Source organism: Morus notabilis, unplaced genomic scaffold, assembly GCF_000414095.1.
Source record: "Morus notabilis unplaced genomic scaffold, ASM41409v2 Scaffold542, whole genome shotgun sequence".
Lineage (NCBI taxonomy): Eukaryota > Viridiplantae > Streptophyta > Magnoliopsida > Rosales > Moraceae > Morus > Morus notabilis.
In genome coordinates, this window is record NW_010364664.1 from 188500 (window position 1) to 213385 (window position 24886).

Below are 24886 nucleotides of genomic sequence, written 5' to 3' on the forward strand. Positions count from 1 at the left end.
ACTTATAGATGTAGAAGAGTTAAGTGTGATTGCTCTTTTAATCTGCTTCTTCATTATAGTAAACCAGACGAAAGTACTCTACATGATCATGTATGTTCTTATTTTTCTTATTTTTTCGTTCTTTGATTTCATTATTCTCAGTGGTAGAGGGATTACAACATGTAATTCTTAACCAAGCATGCATCTAGTTTTAAACTCTCCAATTATTACTAGCTTGTGAATGGATATTTAACTCTGACGTTTGAGTATGTTAATTTTCAGAATCAATGGTTTAGAGCAATGGAGTTGGCGATTGGTGTTGGGAATTTGCTTAACGTTGGGAGTATAGTTGGATGCAGCATTATGTAACTTTATTATATGTTGGCTTAAATTAAAATTTAGCCAAGGATTCACAACAACAATAAAGGTCATTTGCGACGACTTTTTTTGCGACGACATTTTTCGTCGCAAATAATACCATATTTATGACGACATGTCGTCGCAATTACTCCCCGTTAAATAAAATAACCATGTCGTCGCTAATAACTTAAATGTCGTCGCAAATAATTTTGGAGCGCAAATTGCAATGGCACGGATTTTTGGCGCCAAGGTAATCCATTTTTTGCGACGATAAGTCGTCGCAAATATCTTACTATTTGTGACGACAAATGTCATCTCAAATAGTTTTAGCTTATTTGCGATGACATTGTCTCTTTGTCATCGCAAATAATCTTTTTAAGATTTCACGAAAAAATAGATGTGGGAAAAATGATTATTTGTGACGACTCAAAAATTATTTGCGACGACATTATGTCGTCGCAAATAATTGACAACTGTTTATTATTTGCGATGAAATTTTAAATTTATTTGCGACGGCAATGTCATCGCAAATAAATCTGACCTAATATACCCTATCTTCTTCTTCTTCATTTTCCCCCGACACTCTCTCTCTCTTTCCTGCAAAATCTCTCTCTCTGCCTCCTCTTCCCGTCGACGCCCCCACCGCCGGCCCTCCCCTTCTCTCTCTTCCCTTCTCTCTCTCCCCTTGTCTCTCTTCCCTTCTTTCTCTCTCTTCCCTTCTATCTCTCTCTCTTCCCATCCCTTCTCTCTTCTTCCCCTCTCCTGCCACCGCCGCCACCCCCCGCTGTCGGCCCAGCCCTTCTCTCTCTCCCCTTGTCTCTCTTCCCTTCTTTCTCTCTCTCTTCCCTTCTCTCTCTCTCTCTTTTGATCCCTTCTCTCTTCTTTCCCTCTCCTGCCGCCGCCGCTGCTCCGGCCGCCCCGCCCCCGCCAGGATTGCAAAGAGATGGGTTTTCTCCTTTTTTTTTTCTTTTTGTAATTTTTGTTTGGTTGCCGAGAAAATGGAAGAAGAAAACGGAAAATGGAACATTAAACGTGCACGCCTGAGAATATTTTGTTGCTCTTATTTTGCTTATTGAGTATGTGTTTGGATTGAGTTATGAGAATTTTGATGCTCTAGGAGTTGAATATTAGAGATTTGGTTTGGGAATTTTGTTCGAGTTTAGTCATTTTTTATGATTTCGAGAATGTGAAAATTTAAACTTGCATTGATAATCAAGAATTGTGTCTATATGTTACTCTAGATGTTAATAAAATATTAATTTTGGTGTTTGAAAATTATGTTCGATGTTTCAATTGTGTCTTTGTTGCTGTTTGCACGGTTCCTCCGATGTAATCCCGCTATTTTCAGCCCCCGTTTAGTGGGTTTGAACTTTGTAAGTTTTTTATATTTATTTAGTTTAAAATTGTTGTAGTTTTTGGTTGTATGAATTCGGGATTATGATGACAATATTTGAATTATGATTTTCTTATATTGTTGAAATTTAGCATATGTTTATGATTCTTGTTCTGGGTGGCACATCTTGCAGCTATGGTGTGCCGAAATCTTTTAAAGTTATTTTTTTGCAGGTTTAGATTTTTGGATGATAAGAAAAATAAGCCGTTATGTTGCCAAAATTTAGTTAGAAAACGAGAATTTTAATAAGTTCATTAACAAACTTTAATTAATAAAATTTAATTGTGTTAATAAAGAGTAAAATTAAAATTAATTAAACACATTAATAAATTGTTATGTCTGTTATTGTGTATAGTTGAAATGCCGATTGACAAAAGTTAAATTTATTTGAGGAACCGATTGTCGGATCAATATTGGAATGGGTTATCTGTTTTTATTGAGGTCACCAAAAATTATGCAACTTTAATTGGCCATATCAGCTGTCCTTATGTAAAATGTAGAAACCATGAAATGCATCTAGTAGAAACTGTGAGAGCGCATATACATCGATGTAGTTTTGAACCATTATATAGTACATGGATTCACCATGGTGAAGTAGAAGCAGTTTCAAGTGTCGACCCAATAGTTATAAATCAACCAGTAGACGAGATGTTTGCAGTCTTAGAAGATGTTGCTGGGATTAATGATGACCATGAAATGTTGGATGAGACGCATGTGGATCTAGAAGATGCACAGTACGCTGAATTTAAGGATCTACTTTCTGAGCTCCAGGTGGGATTGTATCCGGGCTGCACTAAGTACTCATCTTTAAATTTCTTAGTGAAATTGATGCATTTAAAATTGTTATACAAGTGGCCTAATGAGTGTAGGATGCTCTGTTAAATCTATTGAAAGATGTATTCTCGGATGTGAAGTTACCTTCTTCTCATTATGAGTCGAAGAAGCTCATGAGTAAACTTGGACTGGGTTACGAAACAATTCATGTTTGCAAGTACGATTGTGCTTTGAAGGAGAACACTGATCTACAAACGTGTCCCGTATGTAAAACATCCCGTTGGAAGAAAAAAAAGACAAATGGTACTAAACAAGTGTTGTGGAAAGTACTACGTTATTTCCCATTAACAGATCTGTTGAAGCGTCAATACAGTTCTCGTCACACAACTAAAGATATGACGTGGCACCAGTGTGGGCGTTCAAATGATAAGGATTTAATGTGTCATCTAGTCGATGGTAATGAATGGAAGGAGGTAGATGAAAAGTATCCTGAGTTTTCATGTGAGCCAAGAAATGTTCGCTTGGGGTTGGCCGCTGATGGTTTCAATCCTTTCGGGAACATGAGCCTCTCATACAATATGTGGCCGGTGGTTTTAACGACCTACAATTTACCTCTATGGTTATGCACTTAGGATCCTTATAAGATGTTGACATTGTTGATTCTTCGCCTAAATGCACCCGGAAAGGATATTGATGTCTTTTTAAGGCCCTTGTGGATGAGCTAAAAGATTTGTGGAATGAAGGAGTAATTGTACGTGACACAGTTTCTAATACATCATTTCAGATGTGGGCTATGTTTCTCATGACAGTTAATGATTTTCCTGCTCATAGGAGTTTATCTGGATGGAGTGGTCAGGGCTATTTAGCATGCCCAACTTGCAACGATGCAACCCCTTCAAAGAGGATAACAAGTAAGACTTGTTTTGTTGGCCATCGGCAATGGCTTCCTATTAAACATGGGATGAGAAAAAATAAGAAGTTTGATGGTAAGGTTGAGAAACGACCTCCACCGGTTTGAAAATCTGTTCACCAAATCTTAGCTCAGTTACAAAATGTGTCCCTCAGATTGCCTGGTAAACATGAAAAGTATGGTGGTAACAAGCGGAAAAGACATGCAACTGAGCTTAATTGGACAAAGAAGAGTATTTTTTCAGAGTTGCCTTATTGCAAGTCATTGTCATTACGTCACAACTTAGATGTCATGCATATTGAGAAGAATATATGCGACAGCTTATTGGGCACAATTCTAGACATTGATGGAAAAAGTAAGGATAAGGACAAGGCGAGAATCGATCTGCAACATATGGGGGTGCGCAAGGAGTTGCATTTGTACAAAGACGGTGATCGTTGGATGAAACCACATGTGTCTTATACATCTCCAGACGACGGTAAAAAGTTTTGTGATTTTTTAAAATCAGTAAGGTTTCCTGAAGGATTTGCTTCAAATTTAAAGAAAAACATGATCGAAAGGAAGAATAAAATTGCTGGGCTAAAATCACATGACTGTCACATCATAATGTAGCGATTATTGCCAACAGGGATACGACGACTCATGAAGAAAGAGATCGTTGATGCAATAACATAATTAAGTAATTTTTTCGAGTTAATATGCTCAAGGACATTGTGAAAAAGTGATTTAGAGAAAGCTCAACAAGATATTGTGCTTATTTTATGCAAGTTAGAAACAATTTTTCCTTTTGCCTTTTTTGACATAATGGTACATTTAGTTATACACTTGCCTAAAGAAGCCATTCGAGGAGGACCAGTTCACTTAAGATGGATGTATCCGTTTGAACGTTTTCTTGGATCGTTAAAGAAATATGTCAAGAATCGTGCACGTCCTAAGGGTTTGATTGCTGAGGCATACATTGTGAACGTAGCTCGGACTTTTTGTTCATTGTATTTAACTGGAGTTGAAACACGGTTTAACCGACTGGCCAGAAATTGGGTAGACGATGAAGATCGTACTATTAAAAAGATTTCTGTATTCGAAACTCACTGTCGGCCAATTGGGAAGATGACCCCCATTACTTTGGATACTGATTTGAAAAATAAGTCGTTATGCTGTCGAAATTTAGTTAGAATTTACTAATTTTAACAAGTGTAATTTATTTGATAGGTCAGTACGGAGACCCAAGAGCCGATGTCTACCATAGACAATTGGGCGAACATGCATCATCGCGGGGCCTCTTGAGTTAATCCCCAAGCGGAATAGACTTTTGTAAGTATTTTTATTTTTCATATTAAATTTTTTTATATTGAAATAGTCGTTTTATAACACGTATAAACAATTATAATGTCTTATTATGTAGAACACCCTGAAGGAGGATAGACAAACGTAGAGAACACAGTCTACTTCAAGCTTGACTAGACCCGCCTTTGACGAGCATGGGATTTTGGAGCAAGTTCTTGGCATGCGTAGAGGACATAAGATAGGAGTGGGTCCGACGCTCTCTCAAAAATATTACTCCGGGGCTTCTCCTTCATCTGTTGGTTCATACTCGGATGAAACATCATCGGCTCAACCTGACCCACGTATGAGTCGTTATTTAAAGAAATTGTACCTGGAACAAGTTAAGATTTATGAGAATCAGGTGAAGGTGTTAGAGTTGGTGGCTAAATTGCAGCCCAACATCTAATTACCTACGATTGATCGTCCAGAACCAGTTGACCTAGACGCTCCTATGCCTCCTTCAGATGATGACAGCCCTGATGATGATTCAGCTATTGGCGATGCTGCAAACTTAGACGATTAGTTCCGTTATATGTACTATTTTATTTTTCACTTTATTTAGACTTTAATATTTTTTTGAACATTATATATGCACTTCATGTAGTATTCATAATATATTTTATAAATTTATTTAGATTTATTATTTTTAATATTAATTTATATTTCACTTTGAATGTATCTTAATAAATTATATTATGTATGTAACATAATAATGTTGAATTAAAATTATTAAAAATTAATTAATTACTATTTTTTAAAAAATTATAAAAAATAATTAATTTCAGTTTTTTGCGACGATTTTTTTAGACTTATTGTCGCAAAAAATAAGATTATTTGTGACGACAATTTGAAATGTCGTCGCAAAAAATGATCATATCACGAGAATTTTGTAACGACGTATTAGCGACGCCTGTCGTCACAAAAACAGCATGTCATCGCAAATACAGTTGCGACCACACTATGTCGTCGCAAAAAAAGGTTTTGTGACGAATTATTTGCGAGGACAAATCTGCGACGACACGTCATCGTAAAAACCCCTTTTTCTTGTAGTGATTGTTTGAAATCAATTCTTTCAGAATTCCTCTATTTTGTAGAATTGTTAATTTTTTTGTTCCACATAAGTTTATACCATCGCTATTTGAAATCATGGATTGTTCTCCTACATCGCTATTTAAACAATTCAAATTAAATAATAATCAGTTTACCTGTTGTGCTGCTTTCAGTATGTTCCACATACTACTTCTTAATTTGTAACAACTGTAAGGCATGATGCTTGGTACGATAATTCTTTTACTGTTACAAGAATTCTTTCAACACCGAATTATTCGTTAATGTTGCTTTTAGTTTTTTCTATAATTAGTCACGAAATTTTCGAATTCATTTCGTTGTTCTCTAAAACTGATTTCTAAATTAAACGGGTATTACAGTTTCTGTCAATCATAAGAAATCTTCTATTTTGTTTCTTACTCATCTTTAAATTTACGGCCGGGGAATTGTCTCATTTTGAGATTTCAGTCTTCACGAAATCGTATTTTCGTATAGGATCGATTTTAAAATTTATTATTTCGTTCATGAAATAAAATATTTTTAATTTGCATCACGATTTTTGTTGACAAAGTTCAATAAATTAACGGGGAATTCGTTATCAAAATCCGGATAAATTCACATATTTATATTAATGAATTTCTCGAATATTACAATATCCTTCCTCCATTTACTTAAAAAAAAAAAAAAAAAAAAAAAAAAAAAAAAAAAAAAAAAAACTTTTGTAAATATCTTGTTATCAAAGTTAGCTTCCCATTACAAAAGTAGTTGACAGTGTTTATCCAAAATTTCACTTTTCTTGTTCTTTTTTTTTTTTTTTCTGATAAAGTAACATAAATAAGAACTACGACATCCCAACTAATTAGTCGGCATCCCTTAAAATATTGACTTTTACTTTGCCCCACGACCAAGTCAATTGTGGGATCATTCGTTCTGATCACTACAAAGAAGTAATTGTCATGATGATCGAAAAATTTATCAAAAACTTATTGTATAAGATGAGATTTCTTGAAATTTTTTATATTATAAATATGAATATTTTTATGATAAGTATTTATTGATATTAATATTAAATAGCAAAGTATAAGCTAAAAGTCAGAAATTTTTTAACTATGATACAATTACATAATTTCATATTGTAATCAGAAAAGTGGAGCGAAACGATGTGTTTTTCCGGCAAGAGCACAAAGACATGAATATTAAGTTTAAGAATTAAAAAAGAATTGAAAAACATCAATTCTAGGGTTTTAAAAATAATTGGAATGAAAAACGGACGAAAAAAGGGTTCGGAAGACCGAACCGAGAAAATTAGGAGTTTCAATGGATTAGGGTTGACCGAGTTGAAATTTGTTGACCAAGAGTCGACTAATAGGTCATTCTTGAAAAGTTAGTCAAGGTTGAATTAAGTATAAACGTAGCAGCGATGACCGGAAATAAGGGTCGTCACAGTAATGAACAAGTTGGCTGTAAGATACAAGTTTACTACATTCCCTTGAATATTATTTTGTCCTTCAAAAATAAGAGTAGTAACATTGTTAATCATCACCAAACTGTTTTTAGTCCTTGAACTTTTAATGTTAAAAAATTATTAACACTGATATCAAAATTGATAAAGGAAAGATAATTAATCACATCGCGGTATTGTCTAATAACTTAAAATTTTGAAGAAATTGTCACACTAATTGCAAAATGTTTTAGTTTTCAAGGGTTTTTTAGAATAATAAAGAGAGAATTTTGCACTTAATGTTATAATTAGCTCTATAAAATTTCATCTTATACACATTAGACACATGATTATCTCTGTTAAATTATAAAAATTCATCATCAATATTTGTAAAGTCAGGGGTTAAAATTGTAAAAAAATAAAATAAAAATAAAATAAAAGTTGAAGAATAATCTGTCAAAACTAATAGTGCTAATAATCCTCGAAAATATAGTCGACATGTGACGTTGACTTGACTAGACTCCTTCACTTTACCGAGGGATCAAGTACTGCAAACGCCTTCTCTATATATACACTACTCTAGTCTCATATCTCACACACCAAATTAAAGAACAATATAAACTTATATTCAGACTTTAAGTTTTGGAAATTGTTCAGCCAATTGCTCATCTCCAAATGCATATTTGAAAAATAAAGACCGAGACTTCTCCTCCGAAAGACATTCTAAATAATGTGCTGAGGTTGTGCCCATGACAGCGGCAACTGAAGAATTACGCGTTGTCACTATGATTCTGCTTCCGTTAGCACACGCCGTCAACAACAGATCTTTCACCTCGTTCCACTAGCTACGATCTTCATTCCAGACATCATCCAAGACTAGCAAAATTTTCTTATCCTTTAAAGTGGTTCGTAAGAAAATTTGCACCTGATCTACGGAAAAGTTACTGATATCATTTGTTCCTTTCAGGGCCTGATCTATAGAGAAATTTTCATTAATCGTACTAGTTGCACTAATAGCAGATTTGAGAATTTCTCTCGTTAATTCAGCAACATTAAAATCTTGTTGGACACAGACCCACATTTTTAAACCAAACTCTTCAGTGACTTTGTCATCATTGTAAACTAACTTTGCAAGTGCAGTCTTTCCTAGACCCCCCATTCCAACTATTGGAATGACAGAGATAAGATCGTTGTGATCCTTCTGTAATAACATATTAACGATCTTTTCTTTCTCACTATCTCGACCTATAATTTCTGAGGGCCTAACGAAAGAAGATGTCATCTCCCTCCTCCCTTGCATGAGATCCTGCTGCTCAATTAGATGAAAATTTATCCTATCTTTGGCGACATCATCTAACTCTTGCCTTAACGCCTTAATTTGATGCCCAATGTTAAGCCGAAACGCAAGGGGATTGGAGCTCGAGAAGAATCGGCGTACCTTTCGACCAATGATGCCATATGTCTTCACCACTTCTCTTCTTAGTAGTTCGCACTCGACTTCTCCCAACACGTCTTGAGCATCAAGGAAGACATCTTTAAGCCGCCTCAGCCAGACTCGTAGCGCTTCGTTTTGTTCTTGCTTATTCTCGGCATCTAAGAGCACTGCTTTGAGGGTGGACATCGTCTTTTCAAGCTTCTTTAGGTCCCCTTTCATGCCCCATGCCAAGCAAATCTCTTGCTCCGCAGCAGTTGCCACCCTTTTCAAGACTTCTGCGGCCGTGCCATAAACGACTTCCATGGTTATTTTTGAGGAGATCGTCAAGGAAATTGAGTGAATTGTTTTGAGAATTGGGAATGATGTGGGGATTGAGGTTTTGGTGGTTATAGCGGAAAGGTTCAAAGGCATTAATCAACACGAACAAATATCAAAATGGCATAATAAACATGCAAGCTGCTTTTTCATGACTTGTTGGACAACATTGAGGACAAGTATAAACTTTTTCTTTAATATGACGCGGCACAATGTTGGATTGTGTTGGGAGGAAAAAGTCATTCTTTTCTTTTCTTTTGTTTTCTTTTTTCCCCTCCAATTTGCCTTGGTTATGACTCTTCCGAATTCTATTGAGGTGAGTTTTTTTTTTTTTTTTTTTTTTTTTTTTTTTTTAATAATAAATGTCACAGGATTTGAACTCAAAACTCAATAAATTTAAAATAACTTATACACCCGCTAAATACAAATTGAGCTAGCCGCCAATTGGGCTAAATTGAACAAGATTATTCTCATTATTAATTATTATCTTTGTTGTCATCTAACGGAATAAATATATACGTTTCTTGATTCCCACTCACTACATTTTTTTTTTCTTTTTGCTTTCTGAGGATGCGTTGCCTCTAAATTAATCTTGCAACATATAATTTGGTTATTTCTCTCGACACTTCTTGTTGATGGAACTCTTTTGTTATTTCCTTTTTTATCCTTTTATTTTCCCTAACTTATTTATATATTTGGTTATTTTATTAATCGACTAATCTTGCTTTTCGTACGTGTCGGCCTATTATGTTGAAATTTATATTCGTGGTTCACTACGCCTGCTTTATATGCTCAAGTGTTGATCGTGATAAACCGACTGGTCTCCCTAACTATCGTGTTTCTGAGTAGACTATATTATTCTCGGAATAAATATGAACTTTTTTCTTCTTCTAATGTTTTCCCAATGGGTGTTGGTCAGAATGTTTATAATGAAACATATTTACAATCCTCTTTCATTGGTGTGGGTTATGGCTCTATCCATTCAGAAATACTTCCGACTTTAGGCTTTTTAGTTTTTTATCCTGTTGATTGTAATTTCTTTTTGTATCTTTTTTTTCCCCTCTTGTATGTTTCAATAAAAGGAGTGATGGTCTTCATATGAGATAGATAATTGTTCGGGTGCTAAATTAGGTGGGATGTTAATTTTTCTCTTGATATTATTTGTCTATTCTCACTAATTTTTTTTAAAGAAAAAACAAAAACCAAAAATGAGGAATTGGTGAATCAATAAATACATAAGTTGGTAGCTAGAGAAAACAATTACTCAGATGAAAGGCTTTCACAATGTGCTAAGAACGAGACTGCAAACTGACATTTCGAAGGCATTACATTAGTGATATTGTAGAAATTAAAGAAGCGGCTGAGCAGAAGTATGGAGATTCTGAGTCAACCCCTTATCATTTCTAGCAAAAAAAGAGAGGAAAAAAAAAAAGTCTTTCCAGTCATGCATTCACTACAAAAACTAATAGATTTAACAGCTCATATAAGACAACGATTTCTAAAGAAACCGTCGTCTAAAGTGCCATTAAAAACGCGGAGGTCACAACGGGAGTTTAGAAAGAAACTATTGTTTAAAGTGCTATAAAAAATACAGAGGTCACAACGGGAGCTTAGACGACGGTTTACTGTAAAACCGTTGTCTAATTTTAACACATATGACGACAGTTTCCAGAGAAACCATCGTCTAAATTTGTTTTTGAACTCAGCTCTTTCTATTTCACAAAAAATTCACTCGAAAATCAAAACACCCGCCCATTCCACCAATCCCTCCGTCCAGACTACGCCGCCAGCTTAAATAGTATCATTCTCCTTCCATTTGCCGCCATTCTCCACCGACCGCCACCTTCTTGTCCACAAATCCGTGAAGAACCTCAAGTAAATTTCATTAATCTTATCTTTTTTATTAAAATTTGAGTAATATGGATGTTGGGTTTATTTTCTTTAAGTAAAATTTGTTAGGTTGATGATGAAATTAGCTTAAGTTTTGTGGTTTTGAGTTATGCATGTTGGGTTTTTATTGTTTGTTTTGAATTTGTTAGGTAGATGATGAAATTTGTTTAGGTTTTATGGTTTTGAGTAATATGGATGTTGGGTTTATGTTTTTTTGTAAAACTTGTTAGTTTGATGATGAAATTGGTTTAAGATTTGATGATGAAATTGATGAGAAACACGATTTTGTAAACTGAGAAATCTGAGAGAGTGTTTGGGGGTTGAAAAAATCTAGGTAAAGGAGTTTCTTTGCTCACTGGGTATTTTCTCTATAAAGCTCTGTATTGGGATTTCTCTGGGTGTTTCTGGGTTCTTTTCTTCTTGTAATCTCTGAGTGATTCAGGCATGAGGGTGTAATCGATTCTCAATAGTGGAAGGGTTTTCTTGCGAGTGAGCTCAACGGGGATGTAGGATTTCTTGAATCCGAACCTCGGTCAAACAATTTGTGCTTCGTCTTTCTTGAGTTCAATTTTGAGTTTGTGTTAATTAGGTTTTCCCTAACAGAACTTAATTAAGTTTTCCTACTTAATTTAATGTGCTCATTCTCAACTTAATTAAGTTTTCACGACTTGTCTCCTAAATACTTCGCAGTCAAATTCATCAAAAACATCCACAGTATGTCAAGAAAAGCTTTTTTAGGCCTTTTCAACGAGTTTCTGATGAGGTCATTCATTATGTGTCTGCTTCTCTTCCGCATCCAAGTGTTAGTTTCTAAAACAATTTCAAACAAAGTTTATAGTGCAAGCGTATCGGTGTGCAGTCCGACAGATTAGTGTTTAAACGAGATCACACATTGCACGTTATAAGCCAATTATCATCTATTATAAAGTAGGAACTGTTGAGGTTAGATTCGTACCTCATATTTCACCATATACGTGTCAACACACGCCTCAAAGAATGAGGATCAATCATAAAATCAGCATCTAGAATTAGTCGCGAGCCATGATAGCTCACCGATCACGGATCATCTAGTGAGTCTCCAACAGATATAGCAGACTCCTTATCGAGTTAGCAATCTCTGAATTTTAGTAATAGCTTGTCAGAATGACTCAAATGCATGTAGAGAGAGCCGCGAGCTTCCGACAACTCATGGGTCACCACTCAACAGATGAGCAACTCATCTGACGATCTACCCGACTGCCTGTTGACTTGGAGCACAAATTTAATGTATTTGGTTATACTTTCCATTATTTTCTCCACCAAATCAGGATATCTTGACTTATGAGATAAGGTCAATCAAAGAAGGATCCTTTCATCCTAAATGAAATATCAAAATGGGAAACTCTATGTACTTGCCCAAAAGGATTAGCAATTCAAATTCAAGTCACAATCCTTATCCAACAAGGATTCAAATCACTAGGAGGCTATAAAAGAGGATTAATTCATGCCCAAAGCACCTCCTCTACATGCATGTTGAAGCCCTAGCCTCCATACTGTGATATATATTGATCAACCTTCACGCATTTCAAGGAATTCCAGTTTCATTCTATAGAGAATTAGACATTATCCCCCCCAAATCCATATTTTCTATATCATTCACTTCCCTCTTCCTTCCTCTTCTTGATCTCAAGAATCATTACAATATATTCATCAATAATAGTGGAAAACCCAGACCCTATAGAGGGCGCAGTTCTCATTAACGAGCGAATTTCTGTAAATTTTCTGTCTCTTTATCTCTATGTTATTCTGTAATTTATTTATTGCTACCACGACACTAATTCTCTGAATCGCCTAAATTCGGTCATTAGTCTCTGACAAATTCAATTTTAGAATTTCACCTTCTACACACACAGGATAAAACTAGCATCTTCCAATATCTGCAAAAAGACCATTTGATTTCCAACACTCTTGTCCCACCTGCACATCAACAAACAGTCTACAGAGGAAGAAGACATTCGTGCACTCAAAATGTAATGGCGGCGTGTAGTTTTGATATGCTATTCACTTATGTCAATACCGGATGAGAAGGATCAGCTGCTGATTTCAGAGTGTTAACTGAGACTATGAGAGATCCATATGACCCATTCTTGGCGCCCCCGTAAAGGTTGACAATTTGATCATAATGCAACTAGATTGAAATAACTAAGGGTGAAATACATTCTGCATTAGCTAAAGAAAAATACAAGACGAGTGCTAACTAAAAATTCATATAGACTTAGACACCTCTCGGATATGGCCTTCTCCATTTGTCACGTTTCAGCTCTCCGTTTACTTGTCCTATTAAAGTTACTTTTTTTTTTTTTTTTTTTTTTTTTTTGCTGAAATACCGTAAGAGTTACTTCTTTAAGATATATTACTACTCTATCTTCGTCTCTCCCCTCGCTCTCATATTTATTGTCAAACATCAGAAAATTATTTAATAGATTTAAATATTAAAGCATTAAAAGCATTTCAAGTTTTTAAATAATTTGATTAGGAGTGATTTCATTTACACCTATTAAATTCATAAATATTCCCATTAATTCCTAATTTTTTTATTACAATTTTACCGTGCGTTAAAATTACATTAAAACCCATTAATACTATAAATAGAAATGATAGTCTTTTTTTAAAAAAAATAAATGAGCTTACACCCACATTAACTATAATTAGAAAGTATTTTTTTAAAGAAAAACACGTCTCTGGTTGAAGTTAATTTCGTTAGATAAATCCTAAACTTTTCTCAAATAAATTATTTAGAATTTTAATGGAGGTTCCAATTGAAATAAAAACAAAAAGAAGCATGCTTCTTGAAGAGTCAAAAAATTAATACTAAATCATATCTTTTTCATAGCAAAAAAAAAAAAAAAAAAAAGATACTAAGGCCTACTCTTAAATGTTTCTTCTATCCATTTTATTAGATATACTTTACGGGCATCCGTCTTGTTTTGCGAGTCCTTGAGCATATATATATACACACACATTCAGCGTCATCATGTATACGGCTGTTTTTTCTATAAAAAAAAAAAACGCATCTGGTTGTTTTTGTGCTGTGGAAGTTTTGTTCTTATTTAATTCACAGGAGGAGGAGGAGAATAAAAGTAAAGGAGACAAAAGTGAATGTAGAAGTGCAATAATTTTAAATATATATACATATATATATATATGTGTGTGTGTGTGTGTGTATAACATTAATAATTAAAAGGAATTATATTATTTTACAAATTAAATTAAGATTAAAATTAGGTAAGAGTATAAGAGGAATTATATCATTTTACAAATTAAATTAAGATTAAAATTAGGTAAGAGTATAAGAGGGTTAAATCCGGTATTATAAAAATTACAACTATAAAAGGATAGAATTTTTAAATCTTTATTAGAAAGGATTTAATTATCGGAGGACATTTATAAATCCTTTTTTTTTTTTTTTGGGCAAAACTGCAATTACTCTGATTAGCTAGCATCTGAACATGAAAATTGGACTGGTCGTTTGAGTACTATCTTTAGCAACCCTTCATAATACATGCGCATTTTCTTTTGTTTTATTCAGGATGCTTTAAGATCTGAACTTGATGTTCTTCATTCCATAGTTATGACAAAAAGTGTTTGATGAGAAAACAGGTTCACCAATCAAAGAAAGATATTTAAGACTCTTATTTATTTCACTGATTCGAGTTTTCAGTTTTAGATTTCTACAGTAAAAAATTCTCAGAAAATGTCACATCTAACTTTTTCTGCTACAGTGAAAAGTTCTCAGAAAATGTCAAATCTCAACTCGAATTGAAAACTCGAATCCGCGAAGTGAACGAGTCCTTAAAAACTCGAGATTAATGGTGTGAGTAATAATTATGTACAACACAAGGCACCGCAAAACTACAGTTGTGAGTAATAAAAATGTACATTAAAATAACAACATAACTATCTTTATTTCACTTTGATAATTGCTCTAAAAAATGGAGGGAAGTTCATACTTTGGACCATCAAAGTATGGGTCACATTTGCAGAATTCTCAGTTGGATCGAATCATAACATACACGCAATAAATTCTCGAATTAATTAACAACTAGTTCTAACTACATCCAATGTCAAATAAAAAAAAAAAAAAAAAAAACACTATCTAACTAAATCCACCATGACAAAAAATAAATTAATAACCAAAATTTGAAAGTTGAAATTGCTTTTTCATTTCTGCTTTTACTTTGGAACAATTTTCTTTTTGAATTAAGAACTCAAATATTGAAGAAATCAACCCTAGAACGAAACCAAATTGCAAAGTTTCCAGCAAAATGCTCCCTATTTCAAAAAATTGGGGAAGAATTTGAGAAAATAATACATCTACCAAGATTAATTCGAGCATAGTGCGTGAACCTTATCAAAAACTAAATAAATAAGAGAAAAGATTGGAGGAGGACAAAAAAGCCTCTTGTCTTTGCGTTATCAACCTTCAAGACCATACTGAGCTAATTTGGTTGGAGAAAACTCTGAACTCATAGAAACTGTTGTTGTATTCGACGCTTATTCGCATTATTAATTATAATAACAATTTTTATTCTAAAAAAAAGCCTTCAAGAGGATATTTTCAAAGTGATTTTCGGGATGTCAATATTTCCAAGCAAGGTTGACATAAGACAATAGGAGTGAAAACAGATTACAAAGGAAAGAGAGAGAGAGATCAAAAAGAAAAAGATAAAGGAGTATGAGATCATTAGATTTCACAGAGAATCAGATGAAATTGTCTGCAAAAGAACCACAGGAAACACTCGAGGTTTTTTTTATCACCATACGTAAACGACAACTCTCATTGTCACATTCAAAGGAAAGTTAAGAAAATATGCATTAGATCCAAACTAAGTAAGAGAAAGTTTAGGGATTTCATTAGGTCAACTATCAACACAAGATTTGAAGAAATTTGTTTCAGCGGTTGAAGGAATAATATTATTAGAAATTTCAAGAGATTTGCAAGTAGGAGAATGTTGCACGACTTTTATGCTCGCAAGTGCACGAGTCGCCTCAAGTAATAAAGCGTGAATAAGAGTATCGATCCCACGAGAATTGATTCACCTATAAGTAAGGTAAAATATTAACAAGTAAACAAAACGTCCACAGCAAGATTAATGAAAAAGCGAAAAGGTAACAAAAACTCAAGAGTGCAACTACGGATTGTAATCAATGATTTAAACAAACTAGGATTGTTAATTTCTCCTCAATTGCAAGTCTGACAGTAAATGCTGTAGGAAATGCTATAGCATTATTACCCCTATTAACTGAAACTTAGTTCCCTACATAAAATTCTTTCGAATTAATTATGACTAAAAATTCTTCAAACCATTTCCAGCATATTCCTATGTGAATCTAGTTCTCAGAATGCAAATTTCAGTACTGGTTTAAATGGGTTATGCAAGATGAACAATATATTCATATACCATTCACAAATCAACAAACTTAACACAAGAATATTGAACTTGCATCATCCATGTTAGATCCAACTAAACTTAACCTTCCCAGTATTAATCTAAGTCTTGTATCTTATAGTTAATGGCCATTCAAAAATAGAAATAAGCAGTAAACACACATGGATGAACAGAAATAAAAGCTCAAGTAAATTCACAAATTAGCCCTCATTCATACAACCTTGGTTCCATCAATAATCCTAACAAGAAATTACTTAGCTCATAATTGGAATTGCAAGAACCAAGTAATTAGTATAATTCATTGCTTAACAAAATTCTAAATCCAGAGAGAAATTAAATGCAACATATGAGAGAAGAGAGATTCAATTGGTTTGGAGCTTTTAGCATTTTTCTCCTCCTTTTCCTTCCTCAAGCAAGCTTCCACAGGATGAAGAGGACTGGAAATCACCTCATCCCTGTGCTGCTCTCCTTTCTCTCTGTACACCCAATTTAGCTCTATGCTCCTCCTCTCTCTTTGCGGTGCTTTCTTTTTTTCTCTCACAAAAAATGGCATACGGCCTTATTAATGCTACTCCTTCTTCCTTTTGGTTTTCTCAGGCTCTGTGTGCCGAGTTTAGGGAGCAAGATGGCTTCCCCTTTTTCTTTTCCTTGTTGCGGCCCTCCCCTTTCTCTTCTTGCTGCTTTCTCTTTATGGCTATATTCTTCTCTAGGGCAAAAAGAAAGGATGTTGATGTGTCACTTGGTGAGTGGTTTGGGCAGAAATGAAATATGCACATCATTCTCCACTGTCACTACAAGAAAAGGGGGCTTTTGTGACGACAAAAAGTCGTTGCAAAAACCCGCATGTCGTCGCAAATAAAGTTTTTTGCGACGACGTATCGTCACAAATTTGTCGGCACAAATAATTCATCGCAAAAAGGTTTTTTGCGACGACATAGTATCGTCGTAAATGTATTTGCGACGACAATCGTCACTAATATGTCGTTTCAAATTTCTCGTGATACGATTCATTTTTTGCGATGAAATTTCAAATTGTCATCGCAAATAATCTTCCTTTTTTGCGACGACAAGTCTAAAGAAGTCGTCGCAAAAAACTGAAATTAATTTTTTTTATAATTTTTAAAAAATGGTAACTAATTAATTTTTAATATTTTTAATTAAACATTATTATGTTATATACTGAATATAATTTATTAAGATACATTAATAGTGAAATATAAATTAATATTAAAAATAGTAAATCTAAATAAATTTATGAAATATATTATGAATACTACATGAAGTGCATATATAATGTTCAAAAAAATATAAAAGTCTAAATAAAGTGAAAAATAAAAAAGTACATATAACGGAACTAATCGTCTAAGTTTGCAGCATCGCCAGCATCTGAATCATCATCAGGACCGTCATCATCTGAAGGAGGCAGAGGAGCGTCTAGGTCAACTGGTTCTGGACGATCAATCATAGGTAATTGGATGTTGGGCTGCAATATTTAGCCACCAACTCTAACACCTTCACCTGATTCTCATAAATCTTAACTTGTTCCCGGTACGATTTCTTTAAATAACGACTCATACATGGGGCAGGTTGAGCCAATGATGTTGCGTCCGAGTATGAACCAACAGATGGAGGAGAAGCCCAGGAGTAATGCTTTTGGGAGAGTGTCGGACCTACTCCTATCTTATGTCCTCTACGCATGCCAAGAACTTGCTCCAAAACCCCATGCTCATCAAAGGCGAGTCTAGTCGAGCTTGAAGTAGACTGTGTTCTCTGCGTTTGTCTTTCCTCCTCCATGGTGTTCTACATAATAAGACATTATAATTGTTTATACGTGTTATAAAACCACTATTTCAGTATAAAAAAATTTAATATGAAAAATAAAAATACTTACAAAAGTCTGTTCCACTTGGGGATTAACCCAAGAGGCCCCGCGACGATGCATGTCCCCCCAATTGTCTATGGCAGACATCGACTCTTGGGTCTCCATACTGACCTGTCAAATAAATTACATTTGTAAAAATTCTTAAATTCTAACTAAATTTTGGCAGCATAATGACTTATTTTTCATATGTTCCAAAAATCCAAACCTGTAAAAGAATAACTTTAAAAGATTTGGACACACCATAGCTGTAAGATGTGCTACCCAGAACAATCATCACAAACATATAAGTACGATAACTACTAACCTTCTTATTGCGATGCTGAGAGTATGATATCCGACCATGTAAGCTTGGATACTTTTGGTTGCTACGATTAGTTTTATTTGTTTCTGATATTTTCTGTTTATGATTAACTATAATAAGTAATAGTAAAATTAAGCAAATTATGTATAAAAAATCATCAAGTTGTGACAAATCTATAATTACTTGAAATTTGTCGGTGGATAACCTATCGCAACAACAATCTTAATGAAGTGGATTCCTCATGTTACTCGGGAGACTGTCTCTACCATAGCGTTTGAAGTGGCGGTGCAGGGAACTTTTACAGTCCTTGTAGCACTTTGCTGCCTCCCTATCAACTACGGACCTCACAATACCGTTCTTATAGTTGTAGTCGATGTTAAACCAGTCCTTGCAAAACAGTTTCACATCGTTAAAACGTATTGTTATGTTTAACTTTAGTATAAACTATACAAATTATTAAGCAAAACAAATACCAGCATCCGGTTCTGAATTGTCCTCTTGTCTATGTCGCTAATGTCCTTCCAAGCATCGTGGAAGGGCTCGCATATGTCCCTGGTATGAATACCAACTGCACTATCAAACCAAATACAAGTAAAACAGAAAAACAAATAAAATAAATGTTCAAATTAATCCTAGGGCTAATTAGTTTGATATTAATCAAATTAAACAAACAATCCCCAGCAACGACGCCAAAACTTTGTCGTGCGATTTTTATGCTCGCAAGTGCACAAGTCACCTCAAGTAATAAAGTGTGAATAAGAATGTCAATCCCACGAAAATTGATTCGCCGATTATATATTGTAGAAACCACACAAAAATACCAAGCTAAGTAAGGTAAAATATTAACAAGAAAACAAAACGTCCACAGCATGATTAATGAAAAAGCAAAAACATAACAAAAACTCAATAGTGCAACTACGGAATATAATCAGTGATTTAAACAAACTAGGATTGCTAATTTCTCCTCACTTGCAAGTCTGACAATAAATGTTGTAGGAAATGCTATAGCATTATTACCCATGTTAACTGAAACTTAGTTCCCTGCATAAAATTCTTCCGAATTAATTATGACTAAAAATTCTTCAAACCATTTCCAGCATATTCCTATGTGAATCTAGTTCTCAGAATGTAAATTTCAATATTGGTTTCAATGGGTTATACAAGATGAACAATATATTCCTACACCATTCACAAATCAACAAACTTAAACAAGAATATTGAACTTGCATCATCCATGTTAGATCCAACTCAAATTAACCTTCTAGTATTAATCTAAGTCTTGTATCTTATAGTTGATGGCTAGTCAAAAATAGAAATAAGCAGTAAATACACATGGATGAACAGAAAAAGCTCAAGCAAATTCACAAATTAGCCCTCATTCTTACAACCTTGGTTCCATCAATAATTCTAACAAGAAATTACTTAGCTCATAATTTGAATTACAAGAACTAAATAATTAGTATAATTCATTGCTCAACAAAATTCTAAATCCAAAGAGAAATTAAATGCAACATATGAGATAAAAGAGAGATTCAACTGGTTTGGAGCTTTTAGCATTTTTATCCTACTTTTCCTTCTTCTAGCAAGCTTCCACAGGATGAAGAAGACTGGAAATCACCTCATCCCCATACTGCTCTCCTTTCTCTCTGTATACCCAATTTAGCTCTCTCCTTCTCCTCTCTCTTTGCGGTCCTTCTCTTTTTTCTTTTTTTTTTCCTTTTTTTCTCTCACAAAATATGGCATAAAGCCTTATTAATGCTTCTCCTTTTTTCTTTTGGTTTTCTCGGGCTCTGTACATTGAGCTTAGGGAGCAAGATGGCTTCCCCTTTTTCTTTTCCTTGCTGCGGCCCTCCCCTTTCTCTTTGCAACTGCTTTCTCTTTATGGCTATATTCTTCTCTAGGGCAGAGAGAAAGGATGTTGATGTGTCACTTGGTGAGTGGTTTGGGCATAAATGACATATGCACAGCATTCTCCGCTGTGTACCTTTATCTTTTTCCATCGCTCTGACATGTACTGATGTCATTCACTAAGCTGTCTACTATCAAATGCAACATTTTTCTTCACAATTCCTGCAATTCACACCAACGCACCTTAGACACAACTCATCCTTTTTTTATTCAACTTTTTTTGAAATCACCACAGAAATAGCACACGTACAAATCTTAGCAGAGTACATCACAAGAACTAAAAGTTAAACACATAAAACAGAAAAACAAACAACTAAACCTTTGGATTAGCAACTGTAAACCTAAAAATACCTAAAATAACTCTAATTGCTAGAGTTATGACAAAATAAAGTGGTGATAGGACGACGGATTGAAAGGGTGGTTCAAAAAAGGATTAATGAAGATCAACAACCTCATAATTTGTCACAACCGTTTTCTTAATATTACTTTTATTTCTTTTAATAGGTATAGGATATTGAAAGCTACGTATAAACAACGAACCCTCAATATTCCTCATCCATTCCATTTTTATCCTCCAATGCAATCTCATATCTCTATAGGGTCCACACAGATTACGCCACCTCATGTTCATCCTTTGCAAAGTACGTCTCATTGAACAAATCACTCACAATTTCCATTTGAACAATGTTAGAATTACTCATTCTATCACTTTTTTTATCACTTTCTATATTTGTTATTTGATAAGTAGACTCTATTAATATGATATATTATTATTCAAACAAAAAATGAGTTAGTAGAGTTCGTGCGTCAAACTGTGAATGCAGAGAATCATAAAGAGAGTGACAAAAAAGTGATGATAGCGTTTCCAATCTCCACTTTTCCCTTCTTTAATTTCTCACTCCTCATCTACCCACAATACTATTACTATCAATATGAGTCAGACTTTAAATTCAATGAGGGCACACATAAAAGTAAATTTTTCAAATTGACATAATATGAATATGAAGTGAATATTTCTAACATTTCTTAATAACTAAATTTAATCTACCCATTCATCTTGTTATAATATTATGCACGTTCTAAAATATATCATAAATATAGAAACAAAATACAATAAAGACATGAAAGCAAATATCCTAAAAGTAAAAAAATTAATAGACAATAGACCATGTGTACACCTAATTCAATAAAAAGCTAATATTTAAAAAGTCTTTACATGTTACCTCTAAATAATTATATTTCTCTCTCCTAATATATTTTATATTATTTAATTTAACTAAATCACCATAAATGCAATACCTTCTCTCTTGTTAATTAATTTAAAATGGCATTTTTATTTATTATATAAAAATGATATTTGTTAGCGGTTACTTAAAAATTAGGACAAATTTTATTTCTACCCCCTTAAACTATAATGACATGTTAATTTTGCCCTAAAAACTTTTAAAAGTGGTATAAATGCCTTTTAAATTTTAAACCGTTAGCAAAAATGTCCTTTCTGCTACATTTTGTTAGATTGAAGACATGGCACAAAATTAGAAGCTAAAAAGCCTAAATTACCAATAATAATATTAAGAAACGATCATTAAAAAAAAAAGAAAAGAAAACAAAATTTCTTTTGAAGAACCCCGATCCTCATAGAAGCCGATTGGACATTTGGCTGGGCGGCGGTGTTTCCAATCCCATCCTCCACGTCACCGAGCTCTTTGTAAAAATAACTTAACAGGAAATTTTTAAGCTCGTTTAGTTCGCTGATTCGAGTTCTTAATTTGAGTTGATATGTGACTTTATGTGAGAGCTTTTTATTGTAGTAAAAAAATTAGATATAACTATTTCTAAGAACTTTTTACTATAATAAAATTCAAATTTTAAACTCAAATCGTTGAAATAAACGGAACCTTTACTTGTAAAATAACTTTCTAAACATTTTTATTTGTAAAGTTTTTATTTATGGGCGTTCTTTATTAAAAATGAAAAAAAAAATCATTTTGTCAATTTCAATTCGTTTGATGGTCACTCTAATAAATTTGTCGACCTCACCTGACTTGTCTTCCTCCTTGAATCTAATAGTCATACACCGATTTTGCATATGGATTGAGAGAGGCGGTCTTTGAGGATCACCGCAATCTCTCCGGCGGCATCGGCCGCACCGGCGAGCCGAAATCAAGAGCGAACCTGTTTTTGGAACCTTTCGCCTGACGAAGAGTCGGCGCCTTCAGGTGGGTAGCGTCCATACCTCCGAGATGCGAATTCAAACTGAGTCAGCTATTTTCCGACCACCGAGTTTGGATGAACACCATTTCCAACGTATGTAATTGGTCTTTTTGGTTGAAATTGCTCTGCAGATTTTGAGATATCTATCTCTAGCCGAAGACAGAATCATATTTCAAATAAACTTCTTAAATATCTTGATAGGTGAAGGTATTTTATGTTTATAATAGTTTTTTATTGTTTTCAGTGGAGGCACGAGTTCCAATGGCCTTATAGTATCCACGTCACCTACCATTCATATCACACCTACACCACTTCACCCATTATTAAAAAAGTCACCTTCCATGCACGTGCATGCCTCAGTACCTCCAATTAGTGGTGTACAAGAATCGGATTACACGGATAGTCATTTAATTCGTTGATTTAAATTTTTAATTTAAGTTAAAATGTGATTTTATGTGAGAATTTTTTATTATAGTAAAAAAGTTAAATGTAAATTTATGTGAAAACTTTTTACTGTAATAAAAAAGTTAGATATGACTGTTTCTAAGAGCTTTTTACTGTAATAAAACTCGAATTCTAAATTAGAATCGTTGTAAGTTCATTACTTCGTATTAAAAAAATAACAATTTGATACCAATCTGTGAGCCACAAATTCAATCCAATCTGATGTAAAAATAACCGATTTTACGGATTTGAGCATTGAGACTATGTTTTAAGACTCATGTAGGCCCTTTCTTTTCACTATTCTCGTAAAATTAATTACAAAATGAAAAATAAATACGGACATAACATAACATAATAGTAAAGCAGTTAAAAATCCAATTCATTTCAACATAATCAAATTCAAGTCTTGGACAATAAACACAAAAATAGGATTCAAATCCATCACAACAAATAAAATTCAATAAAACTCAAAGTAAAGTCATCATCAACCATCAACATTAAATATCTATTAAAACATATACATGCATATCATACATCACCAATAAAAATCAAATATAGTATACCTATTTTTTTTTTAAATTTATAGAAAAACAAATAATGTATAGATTTTAGATTGACAGATTAATGCGGACTAAGAAACGCTCAATCCACAATCCAATCCATAACCTTTAAATTAAAAAAAAAAACAATTCATTACCAATTCAAAAATTTCTCAACCCAATCCAATCAAACGAATTAGAATGATCTTAACCAGATTGAATAGATTGGACAGATTGGTGGATTCAATGAACACCCTTACTTTTGAATTTCGAACTCCCCACTTCCGAATACACCTATTTACACTAGCCCACCAAACCAAACTAAACCATCCCATGCCATGTAAATCCATGCTAAAAATAATATCTTCAAAGAAAATCCCAAATACTCTCCAACCACTACCATGAAGCCTTAATCTAGAACCCACTAGTGTCTCATCTAAAAGAATTTTCATCTCAGTAGGTGAAGTCACTGAACCGATGGGTTGCGATATTCGAGACCCACCCACAAAGTCGCTTCGTCTCCTCCCTTGTGACCCTAATTGCAATTCTATCAGGACGGAGAGGCCGTGATTTCATGACCCTATATGTGATTCAAGAGGTTGCGATTTTACAACCCTAGTCACAAACCGTATCGTCAGGGTTGCGATTTCATCGCGACCAAGGTCCAGAGAAATAGAGGTGGAGGGCTTGGCTGAATTTTTTTTTTAAGTATTTTTCATTTTTTTTGGGACAAAATCATTTTGGTACCCTCTATATAGTGAAATATCTCACTGATATCTTGTGTTCTCAATAATATTAAGACGGTACCTTCACATTTAAAAAAAAAAACATCCTTTTGATACTTTGAGACAGACTTTTGGCGTATAAAGAACTCGTTTATTTCACAAATTCGAGTTTTGTTATAGTAAAAAACTCTTAGAAACAGTCATATCTAACTTTTTTACTATACTAAAAAGCTCTCACATAAAATTACATCTCAACTGGAATTAAAAATTCAAATCAGCGAACTAAACGGGCCTAAAATATCTATTCTACTTGATCTTCTCACTTGTTAACAACAAACTAATTATCCTAGATATTAAAAGACCGTTGAGTGTTGGCAAATGATTGTCTGTTTGCATTCTGCGGGAAAACGATCTGAGACCATTGATTTGAATCTAACGGTTTTGAAAACGTGGCTCATACGTAGATGTAGCTTGGGCATTATAGGTTTTCAATAATATATGTGTGTGTGTGTGTGTGTGTGTGTGAGAGAGAGAGAGAGAGAGAGAGAGAGAGAGGATAAGTTCTGTAATACTGAAA

At 33.9% G+C, this 24886-nt stretch overlaps 1 protein-coding gene across 1 annotated transcript; it reads right to left on the minus strand.

The window, feature by feature from the left end:
- Nucleotides 1–8068: 8068 nt before the first annotated feature.
- On the minus strand, nt 8069–8965 carry LOC112093255 (disease resistance protein RGA2-like). Its single transcript, XM_024171354.1, has one exon. It carries the CDS (start codon nt 8963–8965, stop codon nt 8069–8071), a length of 897 nt encoding a protein of 298 aa, XP_024027122.1.
- Nucleotides 8966–24886: the final 15921 nt, after the last annotated feature.

Excerpts from the sequence above, each read along its gene's own strand:
- LOC112093255 (XM_024171354.1), bottom strand. The coding sequence starts at position 8,965 with ATGGAAGTCGTTTATGGCACGGCCGCAGAAGTCTTGAAAAGGGTGGCA.